The 16,275-nt window shown below is 38.1% G+C and overlaps 1 protein-coding gene across 1 annotated transcript in view; it reads right to left on the bottom strand.

The window, feature by feature from the left end:
• NUDT9 (nudix hydrolase 9) overlaps positions 1–14,792 on the bottom strand; it is a 29,897-nt gene extending 15,105 nt beyond the window's left edge. The window contains exons 1-3 of the mRNA XM_029943357.1: positions 14,393–14,792; positions 2,938–3,177; positions 280–375 (exon numbers count right to left, since the gene is read on the bottom strand). Of these exons, the coding sequence (XP_029799217.1) occupies positions 280–375; positions 2,938–3,177; positions 14,393–14,499 (443 nt within the window). The 5' untranslated portion in view covers positions 14,500–14,792. The remainder of the gene's footprint in view (positions 1–279; positions 376–2,937; positions 3,178–14,392) is intronic.
• Between the last annotated feature and the right edge of the window lie 1,483 nt (positions 14,793–16,275).

Raw genomic sequence — 16,275 nt, forward strand, 5'->3', positions numbered from 1 at the left:
TAATTTATTCAATTATTTCTACCTTCAAAGTGGAGTTACAAAAAAAATGAATTCAAATCAACCTCTGCCACTTAACTATATGTAAATTGCTTACATTCTCTCTCCTTATCTGTAAATGGAACTAATAATATCCACCCACAGGGTTATTGTAATGATTTAATCAGATCATACATATAAATTCTTCTGTACACTGCCACATACAAACACTCGGTAAATGTTAATTACATTTTCTACCTTTTGAAGACCTATTATTGTAAGATATCCATCCCCAGTACCTACCTGGGTCTTCCATTTTCAATCTCATATAGACCATTCTGGCTCTTTCTCTCAACATGCCCATCCTTTTCATTAAACCTGGGAGAGAAGTTGCTTTCACTGTAATGAGAAAACCAAAGCAAAGTAAGAAATAATGGTCCAGTACTACCAACAGCTTCCTAATGCCAGTCATCTTGGTATTTTAATAACATATCCCTGAAACTAAAATTTTTAAGTTAGTTTTCATTTACAAATCCATCTTAGTCCTTCAAAACAGTTTCAGAAAAAAAAAGTGTTAACCAAAACACCTTACAAGACAAGGATGTGTATTTTAACCCCTCTGAGAAGGACTAGGCAGAAAAACCGCAGCTTCTCCCACTTGTTACAAAAAAAGTCTCCATTTATCAGCGTGGAGGAATTGTCTGTGGGCACAATATTGCAATTAGTAGTTCCTATGTGGTTCCAAAAATAAGATTCTTCGTGATATCTTGATGTTTTACAGTCTCAAAGTAACTTTAATTTCCTCAAATGTAAGCTGGTTAATTATTTTCAACAAATAAACCCACAAAACAATGAATTTACCCCAAAACTTCATAATAACTATGATCTAGATTAAAATCAATGTTACATGTTAGAAATGTTCTGAATCTTGATCTGGATGGTAGTTACAGCTATATAAATAGCCATTCTGAGCTACAGCTGAACACTTACAAAGTGTTCACTTTATTTCATTTGTCATACCTCAATAAAAATATTTTCGGGACACTTGGATGGCTTAGTCAGCTAAGCATCCGACTCCTGATCTCAGCTCAGGTCATGATCTTACAGTTCCTGAGTTTGAGCCCCACGTCGGGCTCTGTGCTGACAGTGCAGAGCCTGCTTAGGCCCTTCTCTCTCCCTCTCACTCTGCCCCTCCCCTGCTGATGCTCACTGGCTCGTGCTCTCTCTTGCACTGGCGCGTGCTCTCTCTCTCCCTCTCAAAATAAACAAACTTTAAAAAACATGTATTTTCAAAGCAGACATAAATATATTACTTTCCTCACCATTATGAAATCACTGATACAACTGCACTGATAATGAATAAAGAGTTGTATAGCACTACACAGTTCATAGGCCGTTCTGACAGAAATTTCACTTTTTCATTGCTTTAATATCAGTTAAGAGAACTTAGAAATATTTCTGCTCTATTTTGGAAATAATTTCCAATTTGAATGATCCAGACATTCTCTCAACACTTCTAACCACTCTTCAATCTAACCCACAAGTAAAAATAATTAAATGGTAAAAATCATGAAATTTTAAGACCAGAGTTACAATGCTCTTGGGACTCTAGAAATTCACCACTGGGGGGAGAAAAAGCATCAAGATAATCAACATAATAATTGATATATTAATGTTAGTAGTAAAACTTGATTTAGATGGTGATACCAATTCAACTCTTAAAAAATAAACTGAATGAAAAATAACAAAATGTATGCAATCTTCCTCTATTTACACTATATAGCACCCCTACCAACATCATTATTTTTGTGTATAATGTATATATATATAATGTATGTGCAAATATGTAAATACTCAAAATGGGGAAAATGCAACTCATTAAAGCTACTAATTTCTCCAAAGGTTAGCTTCATGATTCATTAACAATCCAAGTACTATCACAAAGTGACAAACACATCTTCGAATAAAATAGGAAAATGGAAGGTCAAAATCTAGTCACAGCAATAAGTCCATGGTAAAGTTTAACCTAGAACTAACACTGGATCTATCCAACTTGCAACAGTTTTTACTTACTTGACTAAATAATGCCTTGAGGCATTTATAATAAATTTCCCCATGGTATAAAATTATAAAGCTGTTCTAAAATTAGGGTAGCAGTTCAGCAGAGTGATTAAGAGCATGAATTCTGGAGTCAGACTCAGTTCTGAGTTCAAGTCCATGCTATACCATCTACTACTAGCTCTGTGACTGTATATAAAGGACAAACCTTCCGTGCTTCCATTTTGTGTGTGTGTGTTTTGTTTTTCTATAGAGCAGAAATAACAATCCTGTCTTCCAGAACAGTTGTAAGAAAAAAATAAAATAAAATAATGTTTATAAACATTTACTATAGTACCGAGTTCATATTCAGTACTTAAAAATTATCATAATTCTTTAAAAGGAGCATAATTAGAAAATGTGAATCAATGTACTTCTATAAATTTAGTCAAAGGATTTTTGCTTGAGTTTTTTTCTTCTCTCTTTATCTATCCCTTTTCTATTTTTTCACATTACTCAAATTTTATCATCATGCTGGTAATCTGGAAAATTTCTGAAAAATTATTTTTACTACTTCAAATACAAGTCTAGCTATGGTGGAAAATAACAATAAAAGATGTTCTATCGATAACCTAAACAGAACAAATGAAAACAGATACCACTACTTGTCATTTCATAAAACAAAAACCTCCATAGCAAAATAGACTTACCTTTTAGGAAGGATGATCATAAAACTCCCAAAAGATAAGCAAACATGGACTATCTAGCTTTAGCAAGAATCCCAGAAAATGCTGGAAACTGCTTTATAACAAAGTTAAGCACTAAATAAAGATGATTTTTCGGCTGTTCAAATGATAATTTACAAATACAATCATTCTTTTCCCTTACACCCAGCTGCCAGCTAACGCTGGCTTGTTTGCTCACCTGATCTGAGGATCGGCCCACCTGGGTCCTGCCAAGACAGAGACAGCAGTGTATTCCACAGGATTATAGTCTTGCCACTCAACAAACCACCCTACTTTCTCATTAGGGACCTGGCTGCGTTGGACTTTTGAGCCCGGGTACGGAGACGTCCGAGCCTTGTTGTGGGAATTCTCTTGGGCACCACTAGAACTAGACATGCTGTTGGAGTAAAGATGAAACCCACAGGATAAAAATGAGTTTCTGTAAAGAAAAAAGAAACAAAAAAATGTTTTACATACATACCAAAATATAAAAAATAAAGAACCTATGGGGCACACCTGAGTGGCTGAGTTGGTTAAGCATCCAACTTTAGCTCAGGTCATGATCTCATGGTCCATGGGTTCACACCCCATGTCAGGATCTGTGCTGACAGCTCAGAGCCTGGAGCCTGCTTCGAACTCTGTTTCCCTCTCCCTCTGCCCTTCCCCTACTTGCATACTGTCTCTCAAAAATAAACATTAAAAAAATTAAAAAATAAAATTAAAAAATAAAAACCTAATTCAAAGACCCCAAAACATACTCTCCAACTTCAAAGTACAGAAGTCCAATAGCTGTGAGAAAATTATTTTCAAATATGAAATTTTTTTATTATTGCTACTACTCACTGAATTTCTTTTATCTGAGAAAAAGAAACAGAAGTTTACTTTTGTTAGCACAAAAGTTGGGAAAGTTTGTTATGAAAATTCATCCATAAATATAAATGTAAAAGAAAACTGTGTAAGTTCATGTGAGGGTATACAATTTTTTAAATGTCTACAGTCTAACATACGTACAGCAAAGATGGCACAAAGGAACAAGATAACGGAAATATTCGTTGCCAGATTCTTACATCGTACATGAAGTAATGTCATATTGCTTGGAAAGTCAGACTATAATAAATATACAAATTGTAAACTTCAGAATAAAATTTAAAGTAACATTAAGAGGCACAGAGTTCAGGGGTGCCTGGGTGGCTCAGTCGGTTACGTCTGACATCAGCTGAGGTCATGATCTCATGGTTCATGGGTTCAAGCCCCAGGTCCAGCTCTGTGTTGGTCATGGGGAGCCTGGAGCCTGCTTCAGATTCTGTGTCTCCCTCTCTCTCTGCCCCTCCCCTCCTTGTGTTCTCTCCCTCTCTCTCTCAAAAATAAACATAAAAAAAAAAAAAGCACAGCGCTGAAATAAGTAGAAAATATATACAAAAAGAAAAACAAACGGAACCTCTACCTCACAGCATGCACAAAAATGTTTCATGTCCCCTCCTGCCTAAAAACATAAATGGCTTCTCATTATTCTTAAAATAAAGATTAAATTTCCTAAAGACCCTAAGTGATGACATGTAAAGTGGAAAAGAGGATTCTGAGAACATGGTGAACTGACGACAGCTCCCCTCCCCCGCTCTCACAATCCCAATGTGCCCTTGAGACAAATGGGTAAGACAAACAACAATGGTTAAGTCAACACCCTGTGCCTGCTGACGCCACACACCGAGAAGTACACAGGGATCATTTCTGAGGTACTCCTCACAAGAATATATGAGCAGAATCTAGTCATGAGGAAATATAGAACAGATCCAGGGCCAGCAACAACTTGCAGTAAACGTCTGTACATTTTCTACTGGTAACATCATGAATGAAACAGGACTCTTCCAGATAGATGCAGACTAAAAAGATATGAAAACTAAATGCAGTCAATGATCTTGGATTGGTTCCTGAACCAAAGAAAAAAAATTTGCAGGACAAGTGGTGAAACTTGAAAGGGTTATCTGAATAATTTTAAAAGGTGATACAAAACCTTATTTATTTATTCCTGACAAAGTAAAGCTTGGGAGATGATGGTGTCATTGGTGAATTCTATGCAACATTTAAAGAATTAAAACTCAAACTCTTCCAAAAAACTGAAGAGGAGAGAATACTTCCAAGTTTTATTCTAGAGGCCAGCATTATCACTGTGACACCAAAGCTAGACAAAGAGACTATTAGAAAACTACAGACCAATATCCCTGATGCATATCGATGCAAAATTCTTCAACAGAATAGTAGCAAACAGGATTCAACAGCACATTCAAAGGATTATACACTAGAACTAAGTGGGATTTATTCCTGGAATGCAAGGATCTTTAAACATACAAAAACCAATGAACATAATACACATTAATAGAATGAAGGAAAAAAACCACATGATCATCCCAAATAATGTAGTTAAGTCTGTCCTAATTCAATACCCTTTCACAAAAACATTTAACAAACTAGTAGAAGAAAACTACTTCAACGTAATAAAGGTTATATGTGAAAAGCCCACAACTTTTTGGTGTGATGGTGAAAGACTGAAAGCTTTTCCTCTAAGATCAGGAACAAAGGACCCCAAATAGTCAAGACAATCTTGAAAAACAGAAAGATGGAGGTGTCATATTTCCTAATTTCAAAACTTACTACAAAGCTACCGTAAACATAACAGTATCATACAGGCATAAAGACAGGTATAAAGACCAGTGGGATAGAACAGAGACCCCACACATAAACCCTCACATATATGATCAAATGATACCCAACAAGGGCACCAAAACTATTCAATGGGAAAGGACAGTCTTTTCAACAAATGGTGCCAGGAAAATTAGACATCCACATGCAAATGAAGATAGTATTACTTTACAGCACATGCAAACATAATTCAAAATGTTGGTTCAAAAGGGGCGTCTGGGTGGCTGAGTCAGTTAAGTGGCTGACTTCGGCTCAGGTCATGATCTCACGGTTCATGGGTTCAAGCCTCACATCCAGCTCTGTGATGACAGCTCAGAGCCTGGAGCCTGCTTCAGATTCTGTGTCTCCCTCTCTCTCTACCCTTCTCCTGTTCATGCTCTGTTTCTGTCTCAATAATAAATAAAATATTTTTTTTAAATGGTTCAAAGACCCAAACATAAGACCTAAAACTATAAAATTCTTAAAAGAAAACATACAGGGACACTTTCACGACATTAAATTTGGCAATGATTTCTTGAATATAATCAAAAGCACAGCCAACAAAGAAAAAGGTAAATTGGACTACATCAAAATTAAGAACTTGTGTGCATTAAGGACTCAATCAATAGAGGGGAAAGGCAAACTATAGACCATAATGGAGATGATTCAAAGGATTAATATCAGCATTTTTACAAACTGCAAGAAAAAGCTGAGCTGCTATAGAAAATTGGGCAAATTATAGGGCTAAACAGTTACAGAAGAGCAGATCCAAGTAGCCAAGAAACATTAAAAGATGATTTTTTAAAAAGATTATAATTACTAGCAATTAAAAAATGAAAATTAAAGTAACATTAAATTCTTTTTACCAACTAGACTGACAAACCTTCAAAAAGGTTAATACCACCTCCCAAATACTGCTGGTAGAGACGTGAACTGTTGCAGACTTTCTCAGAAGCAATCTGGCAACAATGATTAATATATTTATATCCTTCAACCCAGTAATTTCATTCCTGGTAATCTATCCCACAAACAACAACAACAACAAAACACTTATATGTATAAAAGACGCTTATTTCAGCTGTGTGCAATGGGAAGTAAAAGAAATGCCTAATAATATGGGGATGGTTTAGGATAGAAGAGCTACACCATGGATTAAACATTAAGCAGCTATTAAAAATAATGACATCAAGTAATTTGTCAGCATTTTCACAAGGTATTGTTGAAAATGAAAAAATGGAGAAAATTATGTGTAACATCCCATTTTATAAAGCAATAACAAAAAATAAGTAAATATTTAATCAAGAGTATGTATATAATGTACTAGTTTTCTATTGCCGCATAACAGTCCCACAAACTCAGCATCTGAAAACAATGGGAAGTTATCTTATAGTTCTATAGGCTAGAAGTCAGACACAGGTCTCACAATGATGGGGGAAACAAAGGCAGAAAGAAATGGCAGATAAAATTAAATTTACTTATAACGTGCAGCCTATCGACAACTACTTTAGGCAGGCAGAGTGTAACATTTCTCCAGGAACTCCCTTCGTCTTAATGTTAATGCTTTGCTAGAGGGAAAAATAACCTTAGCGGGACAACATCCAGGCTTCCAGTATCCTTTTACTCTTTTTATGCATTTGAAAATCCCTTTGGAAACTTCCCTTCACTTTAACTCCCCCTACTCCCAAGTACATAATCAGTCTCTCCTCACAACACCAGGGCAGCTTTTCCTGCCCAGAGATCCTGTCCCTGTGCTTTAATAAAAATCACCTTTTTGCACTGAAGAAGTCTCAAGAATTCTTTCTTGGCCACAGGCTCCAAACCCCAGCACTTAAAACGGCTTCATTTTAGCGCCCAATGTCCAATCAACAAGTCATCAAGGCCAGACTCCTTTCTGGAGGCTCTAGAGAAAAATCCATCCCCTTGCCCTTCCCAGCTTCCAGGAACCACCCCTATTCTGTGGCTCATAGTTCCCTCCCTCCTCCTTCAAAACACACAGCAAATCTTTCTCTGATCCTTTTTCAGTTATAATCCTCCCTGACCACAGCTGGGAATATTTTTCCATTTTTTAAACGCATGATTAGATTGTGCCCATGTGGATAATCCAAGATACCCTCCCCATGGCCAAGTCTTTAACCTTAATCACATGTGTCAAGTCTTCTCTGCTAAGTAAGGCAATGGTTTCAGGGATTAGGATGTGGACACCTTTAGGAGCCATTACTTTGCCTACTACAAATGTCTATACTATTTGTTACATGACCATGGGAATAATATGAAAGGATCCTTATCATCAAGTTCTTAATATGGGTTAGAGAATGTGGTGTGGGTGTGGGTAGAAGGAAAGAGAGGAAAGGGGGAGGGAGGAAGAAGGGAAGGAGGCAAGAGGTGGAGGGAAAAAAGATGAGGGTGGCTCTCCCCCTTCTCCCTTTTCCTGAGAGGGAAGAGGTTTGGAAGAAGGGATAAGAAAGTGTTAAAAAGAAAACTGTAGGTCCAAAATGGTGTCACTTAAGCCAGGTCCTCAAACTGAGTCTTTTTTTTTTTTTTTCAAACTGAGTCTTAATACCTAATCTAATTGCAGCTTCAACCTCCACCAAAAATGCAGTCTTTACCATTTAATCAGCCAAAGAGGTAATCTGCCACCTGGGCCCTCTCCGTCTCCCAAGGGAAGAGGAGGTGATCCTCAGGGTAGCACCCCCCCCCCCAAGGAGAAGCGTCCCAGACTGGAATGATCCTTTTCTTTTGCTAATAACTTTCTTGCCTCCACTTTCTTCCTATAAAAACCTTCCATTTTAACAACTCCCCAGAGCTCCCCTCTACTTGCTAGACCGGATGCTGGCCAATCACAAATCATAAGTCCAATATATCTCCCAATTTACTTGGCAGAATTTTGCTTTTTAACAAAAGGAAAAAGAAAAGGAGAGGAGAAAAGGAAGCGAGGGAAAGAAAGAAAACTAACAAAACATACCAATAAAAGAAGTATGTGATCACATTTATGTATTAGATCAATTTATGTAATTGTATTTGCATAGAAAAAAATTTCTTTTATTAAAAAAAAATTGAATTCTTAACTTGACCTACAAGAACTGCCTACCACCCTCACCTCACCCCTTTGTGGTTCCGCCATACTGACCTGTCAGGGTGCCTAAAATCTCCCAGAGTCCCTCCCAGCACAGGCCCTGCCCAACAACCACTGCCTCCTCCACCCTGCTAACCTGTATTCTTCCTTCAGTAAACGTCGAAGTTCACTTCCTCAAGCCATGTCTTCCTCACTAACTACTAAGAGAAGTTCCCCCTGCTATCAGAGCTCTATTTTTTCTTCCTTGAATTACAATTGTGATTTTACACTTATTAGGGCGCCACATGACTATAAGGAAATGGAAGACAAGGAGCACATCTGTTTTAACTCAACATTAAATCCCTTGTCTGGCAGAATGCCTCGCCAACCATAGATGCAAGAAGTCCTTTCTCACGTGAAAGTAACAGAGGAAGGCTACTTAAGTGGAGACCAAACAAATTTTCATTGTAGTGAAAGAGTTTGATTGCGTAGCTTCACCTTTTAAAATAAAATTTTAAATTATAAAAATAAATTTCAACATTAACGTTTTCAATAAGTTATAACCAAATCCATATACTAAGACTTAACAAAAAAAATTTTTAAGAAACTTCTATAACTGCATAATACAGTAACCTTCGCTTTTACCTTCACAGTCAAATCATAAGAGATAATCTTGGCAAAAATATTAAAAGCCTTCATCAAAATTTCCCCAAGACGTCCTTTAATCAATTTTTGATATTCGAATCATTCTTATTTGAAACACTATCCTTTCACTGACCTTGTCAACTTTTTTTTTAAGTTTATATATTTATTTTGAGGGAAAGGATGTGACAGAGCTAGAAGGAGAGAGAGAGAATCCCAAGCAGGCTGTGCACAGGCAACAGAGCCCAGTGTGGGGCTCAAACTCACAAACCATGAGATCATGACCTGAGCTGAAACCAAGACTCAGACCCTTAACTGACTGAGCCATCCAGGTGCCCCGACTTTGTCAACTTTTTTTTTAACAAGAGCGATATGTACTTTAGTTACCACTTACCATCTCTGTGTAAATTGAAGTAGCAGCCAAGGGGATCCTACCTGCCCTTTTTTTTAAAAATTAGTTTTTTAGAATAGCTTTAGGTTCACAGCAAAATTGAGCCCAAAGTACAGAGAACTTCTAAATATCCTCAGCCCCACCCCTCACACCCACTAACAACATGCCCCACTGAAGAGTACATTTATTTCAATCAATTTGCCTACAATGACACATTATCACCCAAAGTCCACAGTTTACATTAGGTTTCATTCTCTCAGTACATTACTAGTTTGAACAATGTAGAATGATATGAATCCACCATCACAGTACAATAGTTTCACTGTGCTAAAAATCCTGAGCGCTGCCAGTTCACCCCTATCTGTCCAACGCCTGGCAGTCACGGATATTTTTACTGTCTCCAGTGGTTTGCCTTTTCCACGACCTTATATAAATGGAGTCACACAGTATGTAGCCCTTTCACGTTTGTTTCTTCCAATTAGTAATGTGCAACTAAGGTTTTGCCATGTCTTTTCATGGCTCAATAGCTGGTTTCCTTTCAGAGCTGAGTAATATCCTATTGTCTGTGTATACCAGTTTATTTATCCATACACCTACTGAAAAACATCTTGGTTGTTTCCATGTTTCAGCCATTATGAATAAAGTAGCTATAAACATCAGTGTGCAAGTTTTTTTGTGTAGATCTAACTTTTCAAGACATTTGAGTAAATCCAAAGAGAGCACCTGCTAGTTGATGTGTAATTCAACTCTTCCCTTTCATCACACTTAAAAACTCTGAAACAACTGCTATTTCATTTTTCAAGCACCTTGCATCTGTGAAATACTGTCAAACAGCCAACAATCAGGGAAAACTTAACCAGTAAAAGTCTATTCATGACTGTAAGGTGGGAGAATATTTGACATGTGACTAACTTTATTAAAGGTGATAGATTCATTATTTTCATGTTATGATGACCTGTACTTGCCTAAGTTGTCACAGGTTTGGAAACCCAAACAATGAATACTCAAAATAAGATCTTCCTCACCCACCCTAAACCCATACTCAACAAAAGGGAGTATATATGCAACACATGTATTTATCAAAAGTAGCAAACAGATTTCAGGTATTGTGTTTTAAAAAGCAAATTTTATAAGGGGTGCCTGGGTGGCTCAGTAGGTTGAACATCGGACTCTTGATTTTGGCTCAGGTCATGTTCTCAGGGATCTACACTGAGTGGAGCCTGCTTGGAATTCTCTCTCTCCCTCTCTCTCCTCCTCCCCTGTGTGCACACATGCTCTTTCTCTCTCTTGCTCCCAAAATAAACAAACTTAAAAAAAAATTAGTTATCTTTTGTGGCTTAAGAGAAAAGAAAAAAAAATCCAGAGTATTATTAATGAGATGTCCAACAGGAAACACTGATTTTCTTCCACTCTATCCTAACCAAGGACCAAAATTGTTTTTCCAAGTATGAGGCTCTTTGTTCAGCAAGGATGTGGTATTCCAACAAATCTGCTAACCACTGTGACAAGAGAAACTTACATGCCTAATTGTTTACTTTCCCAAAATAAATTTAATGTTAAAAACTTGTGAAGAACAGTAAAAATTCAGACTCTATCTTACCACATTGACAAGTGCTAACTGCTACTATATCTGCAGTTTAAGCATGATACACCAAAAAAAAAATTAGAACAAGAATAAATGTAATATACACATACACGGCCTAGGTGCTTTTAATGAGTTCGTGCAAGAAATTCTCACCAAGGTGAGAATTCAGTAGCTTATAAAGTTCATTTTACAACAGCACCTGGGTGGCTCACTCAGTTGAGCGTCCGACTTCGGCTCAGATCGTGATCTCATGGTTCACAGGTTCAAGCCCACGTTGGGCTCTGTGTGGACAGCTCAGAGGCTGGATCCTACTTCTGATTCTGTGTCTCCCTCTCTCTCTGCCCTCCCCTGCTCATGCTGTCTCACTCTCAAAAATAAATAAAGATTAAAAAATTTTTTAAATAAAGTTCATTTTCAAGCCAAAAATAGTTCCTAAAATGGTCAAACTTGAAGAAATACAATACTGATATGGTGCTTTGAAATAAAGCAAATTTACAATACTACTAATAGTCATAATAACTAGATTTATACAGTGCATACTACATGCAAAATACTTGTCTTGTGCGATAATATATACGCATTTGTCCTCACAACTCTAAGGTTAGGTACTATTATCCTTATTCTAGAAATAAGACCTCGAAGGCCTAGAAAGACTACATAAATTTACCAAGCTCACACAACTGATAGCAGAATCAGGATCCAATCCCAAACAAGCTGGTTTCAAATTCCAGGTTCCTAAGATTAGGCTATCCTATCCTGATTTCATTTTTAATTTACACATTTATATGTCTTCACAGGAATAAAATATACACTGTTCTCCAAAGGTCACTGATAGATCCTGTTGGAAAATTTGAAAGCATTCACTACATCTTTACATTCTATCACTTTTTTCTAGAAAAGAGGCATTTGCAACTGTTTAGTAAAATCACAAAAATCAACGGCAAAATTCTGACTTCCTGTATTTGCCCAAATTAAGAGTGTTAAAATTCTGAATGATAAATGTCTTCTGTCTCTTCCAGAGAGAATATAAGATACCAACACTGAACACAGACTTGTTGGCTTAACTTTTGGCTTTTTCTTGCAAGCCAGTAAACAGTCACTGGTTTTAGATATAGCCCCCTTCACCTAGGGTTCCCAGCATTATAAAAATGAAGAATTGCCAAGAAATTTTACACTATTCTAGCGGCATCTATCAAAAATAGCATTCATGGCTTCCAAAAAATATAGTTTGGGGGCACCTAGGTGGCTTATCAGTGGAGCGACTCTCGATTTCAGCTCATGATCTCTCGGTTCGTGGGATCAAGCCCCACATGGGGCTCGACGATGATAGAAGGGAGCCTGCTTGGATTCATTCTTTCTCTCTCTTTCTCTTTCTCTCAAAAGTCAATAATAGTCTTTAAAAAAAAAAAAGTACACAGTTTGGTTTTTTGTCTTTAACTGGAATTATTTTCTAATTTTTTGATTTTATGTTTTTAATGGGAGTTTGGTTGACCCATGTTACAAAAGCACAGATGTTTATTCCTTCCCTCCCCAAAACCAAATGAAAAGTGATAAAGATGTATAAAAGGCAACAAAATCTACAGCAGGAGAGAGAATAGGACTCCACCAGTAAAAAAGAAGTTGTTCAGGAAGATAGATAGTAAATGGACTCATACAGACCTACAAACCAAAGTAAAACACATTATATTTGAAAATATACACAAAAGGGTGAGTGAGAGATGCCATTCCTATAAGAGGAGGCCTGAGAGGTTTCAAGCTTGACATAAATGGGCCCAAATGTCATGGGCAGCAGGACAGCAACCATGGAAAGCAGTCCTCCTCCTTCCCCAAATAACAAGTTAGCAACAGTTTACGACTGCCCCTGGGATAAAGCCAAAAGTTAAAATTAAAGACTAGGACCTCTATGGTGAACACTGGTGTTAGAGAACGTAGAAGCAATTTAGGCTTAACAGCACTACAGTTCACACTAGGAAATAAAGTTAAGACAGCTATGCTCAGCAGAAGATTGGCTAATCTGGAAGAAAGGGGAAAGGAGAGGATTCCCAGCCTGTCCACCTGCTACCTGCTCAATGAAACCTTCAACTGAAACCTTCCAGTCTACATGACCTGGTGCATGACACCAATATTTTATCAACCATCCTGTTTAGAGAGAATAATATCTATTACCAATGTTAATCAAAATATAAATGAATAACCAGTGTCCACCAGATGTTTAAGAAAAAGCAGAAGGCAAAAGGACTGAAAAGTAACAGAACCATGACCTGTAACATAATTCAACAAAGACAATTTTTTATTTTAATAACTGTTTTTACAGATTCAAGAACTTTTATATCCATAAAATAAGAAAAGGCTGCTATTAAGAAGAACAATTACAGGAAAAAAAGGTCAAAATTTACCAATTCAATAGAAGGAATGACTAGCAATGTACAGGACTGGAGTCTGAATTAGTAATCTGGAAGATAACTTTGAGTAAAATCTCTAAGCACATCGTACAAAAAGATGAATGGAAAATGAGAGAGAAAGAGAGGTCCAATCCAGAAAATCCAACAGCTATCAAGGAGTTCCAGAGAAAAAGGGACAGGACAAAAATAGGGCGGGGAGGGAATATAAGAGAATTTCTTTGTGCCAAAAGGAAACAGGACAGACCAAACAAGAATTTTTTTAATAAAACCAGTACTAGGGACAGACTCCTAAAACTTATTACTATGTGCCTAGTGTAATATCTAGGACACCGTGTTTACCGAAGAATGAATCAAGAGTAAAAAAAACAAAAACAAACAAAAAACAGGATAAATGTAGGAGGCAGTGTGAGATACTATAAATCCCTAAATTTATCCAGATTTGACAAAACAAGAAAAAGAGGTAAATGATAAAGATACCTACACTTGAAATACGAGGTGGAGGGTAAGAGTGACAACTTCTACTTTTCATTTTACACCATTTCTACTGTTCACATCTTTAAACTATATGCATATGTTAATTTTAGTAAAAATATTGTAAGTATTAACCCGAAAAAAAGTGGCAAGGCACAACACCACATCCAAACTAGCGCTATTTAAAACTCTCGGAGGACAATAACGTTGGTGACTTAGGCAAGATGGCCAAGTTTCAGTATCAGAGACCAAAAAGATCACTACCACTAGTTTTCCTCAAAAAGCAGAAAAATACTTTGGAGCCTTTTTGAAAACGTAAATACGGCTATAAAAATCCCTGGACGCAAGCAAAGCCTATGAAATCCGCAGGACTGGACACTGGTTCCCACCCATACGCAAGGGCTCAGAAGCCAGCAGTTCTAGGAGGGGGAATACCTGCACGCCGGAATGCTGCAACCGCCCGAGGACCTGACAGTCACAGAGGCCAAGGCCACAGAGAGAGACACCGTGGCTAAAGTCTTTCCCAGGATACGTTCGGCCATCGGCGCCCCCGCGGGCGGCTTCGCGGAGTGAGGTCACCCTCAGCTAGGGCCACAAGCTCCGTCCGCCCCGCAGCCCTAGGGATCTAGTGGGCACTAGGACCGGGCCGTCCTCCCGTTCCCAGGAAGGAGTATCAACGTCTTTCTCAGAAATACACAAAACCAGGCGCCCTCCCAAAATAATACGCCACTTCCAACAGCGAGACGCAGAGAACCAAATTAACACGGGGCACAGTGACGCCCAGGGTCCGGGGCTGCGGAACTGCGACGCGGACTCCGTAACGCCCAGGTGCACAACAGCACTTTACAACCCGCCGTAAAGCACCGACAGTGCCGGCCTCGCGCCGCTCACCATCTTCGACTCTCAGTGTGCGCAGGCGTATTTGGGGCTGGGGGGGAAATAGAGGCGGAAAGCTCAGGAAAAAGAAAACGGAAGAAAATGGGGAGCTGGAGGAAGCGGAGCAATGGGGAAAGAAAAAAAAAAGGATTGAAAGCTGTTTAGGTTTTTGTTTGTTTATCGGCTGGAAGGAATTACAAGCAGCTCTTGTAGTGAACCAGGGGGTGGTAGTCGTATTTGAATAAGTGGTTGCAGGAAAAATGGGTATTAAAAGATTTGCAACCCACCTGAGGCTTTTCTCTTCCTCTTTTACCAAGTTGTTGACTCCAAATGCTAAATTTGACAAGGCTATGCCGCATGTGGCCTTGGCAAACCCGTGGAGGAGTAAACCAGCTGTGAGCCAAGCACGCAGCTTGGAGCAGGAATAGATGGCAACACCCAGGACAAACAAGGGACAACAATTAGTCAAACGACCAGGCTGAAAATTGGTCATTCAGGCTGTCCGAAACAGTTTGTAATCTAGATTGTCCAAAACAGTTTGTAACCTGGTTTTCATCTTTTGTGTTCCTTATCTTATTAATGTGGCAAATGCTCAACTTTTAAGTATGTAACACAGTCTCTATGGTGTGGCATAGACAGACTTTATAAAACTCTGTCTCAAAAGCCAGATTAATCAAACTTTGAGAAATACTGTTCGGAAGACTACAGAATGAGAACTCTTGGCATAAAACAGCTCCATCACAAGTCTAAGAGACTTGGCAAAACTAGTATGGCTTCTAGCAGTTTAAGACTTTGTCCCTAGGGTAATACCAGACACACACACACACACACACACACACACACAGTTACTAGACTCTTCCTACTTACCTTCACTGCTGTTATCTCTCTTTTTCCATAATCCCGTGGATCAGAAGAAGCCTACTTTCCTCTTTTTCTTCGCTTATAGCAAAGATTTTCTTCATATCATTTGTGTTCTTTCAATCAGAAGAAACTTCATACCCACCAGTCCTGTCTCTTAATAGGCTAACACGTGCTGAAGGAAATTTAAACAAAGAATTTAAATGACTTACTCAAAATCGTACAACCAGAAAGTGACAGGGCTGGAATTCCAACCGAACTTCAGAGTATTTGCTTTAACATTATGCTGCCTCAGATTTCATAAAGGCCAGGGTGAACAATTTCAAGACGACAGTGATTTCTTCTGATCCAGTCTGTCCCAATTATTCTAATAAGAGCCTTCTGCTAAGGAAGGCCACTGTTTAGTCATAAGAATGTAAATACTATCTGTTGACTTTTACCTTTCAGAATCAACCAATAGACCAAGCACAGAAAATGTTAGTTACCAAAAAAAAAAGTAAACATGATCAGTCCTGAGAACATGAAAGTAAACCAGTTATTAGAAGTTGGGAGGTAGAGGGGCGCCTGGGTGGCCCAGTCGATTA

The sequence above is a fragment of the Suricata suricatta genome, chromosome 1 (genome assembly GCF_006229205.1).
Source record: "Suricata suricatta isolate VVHF042 chromosome 1, meerkat_22Aug2017_6uvM2_HiC, whole genome shotgun sequence".
NCBI lineage: Eukaryota > Metazoa > Chordata > Mammalia > Carnivora > Herpestidae > Suricata > Suricata suricatta.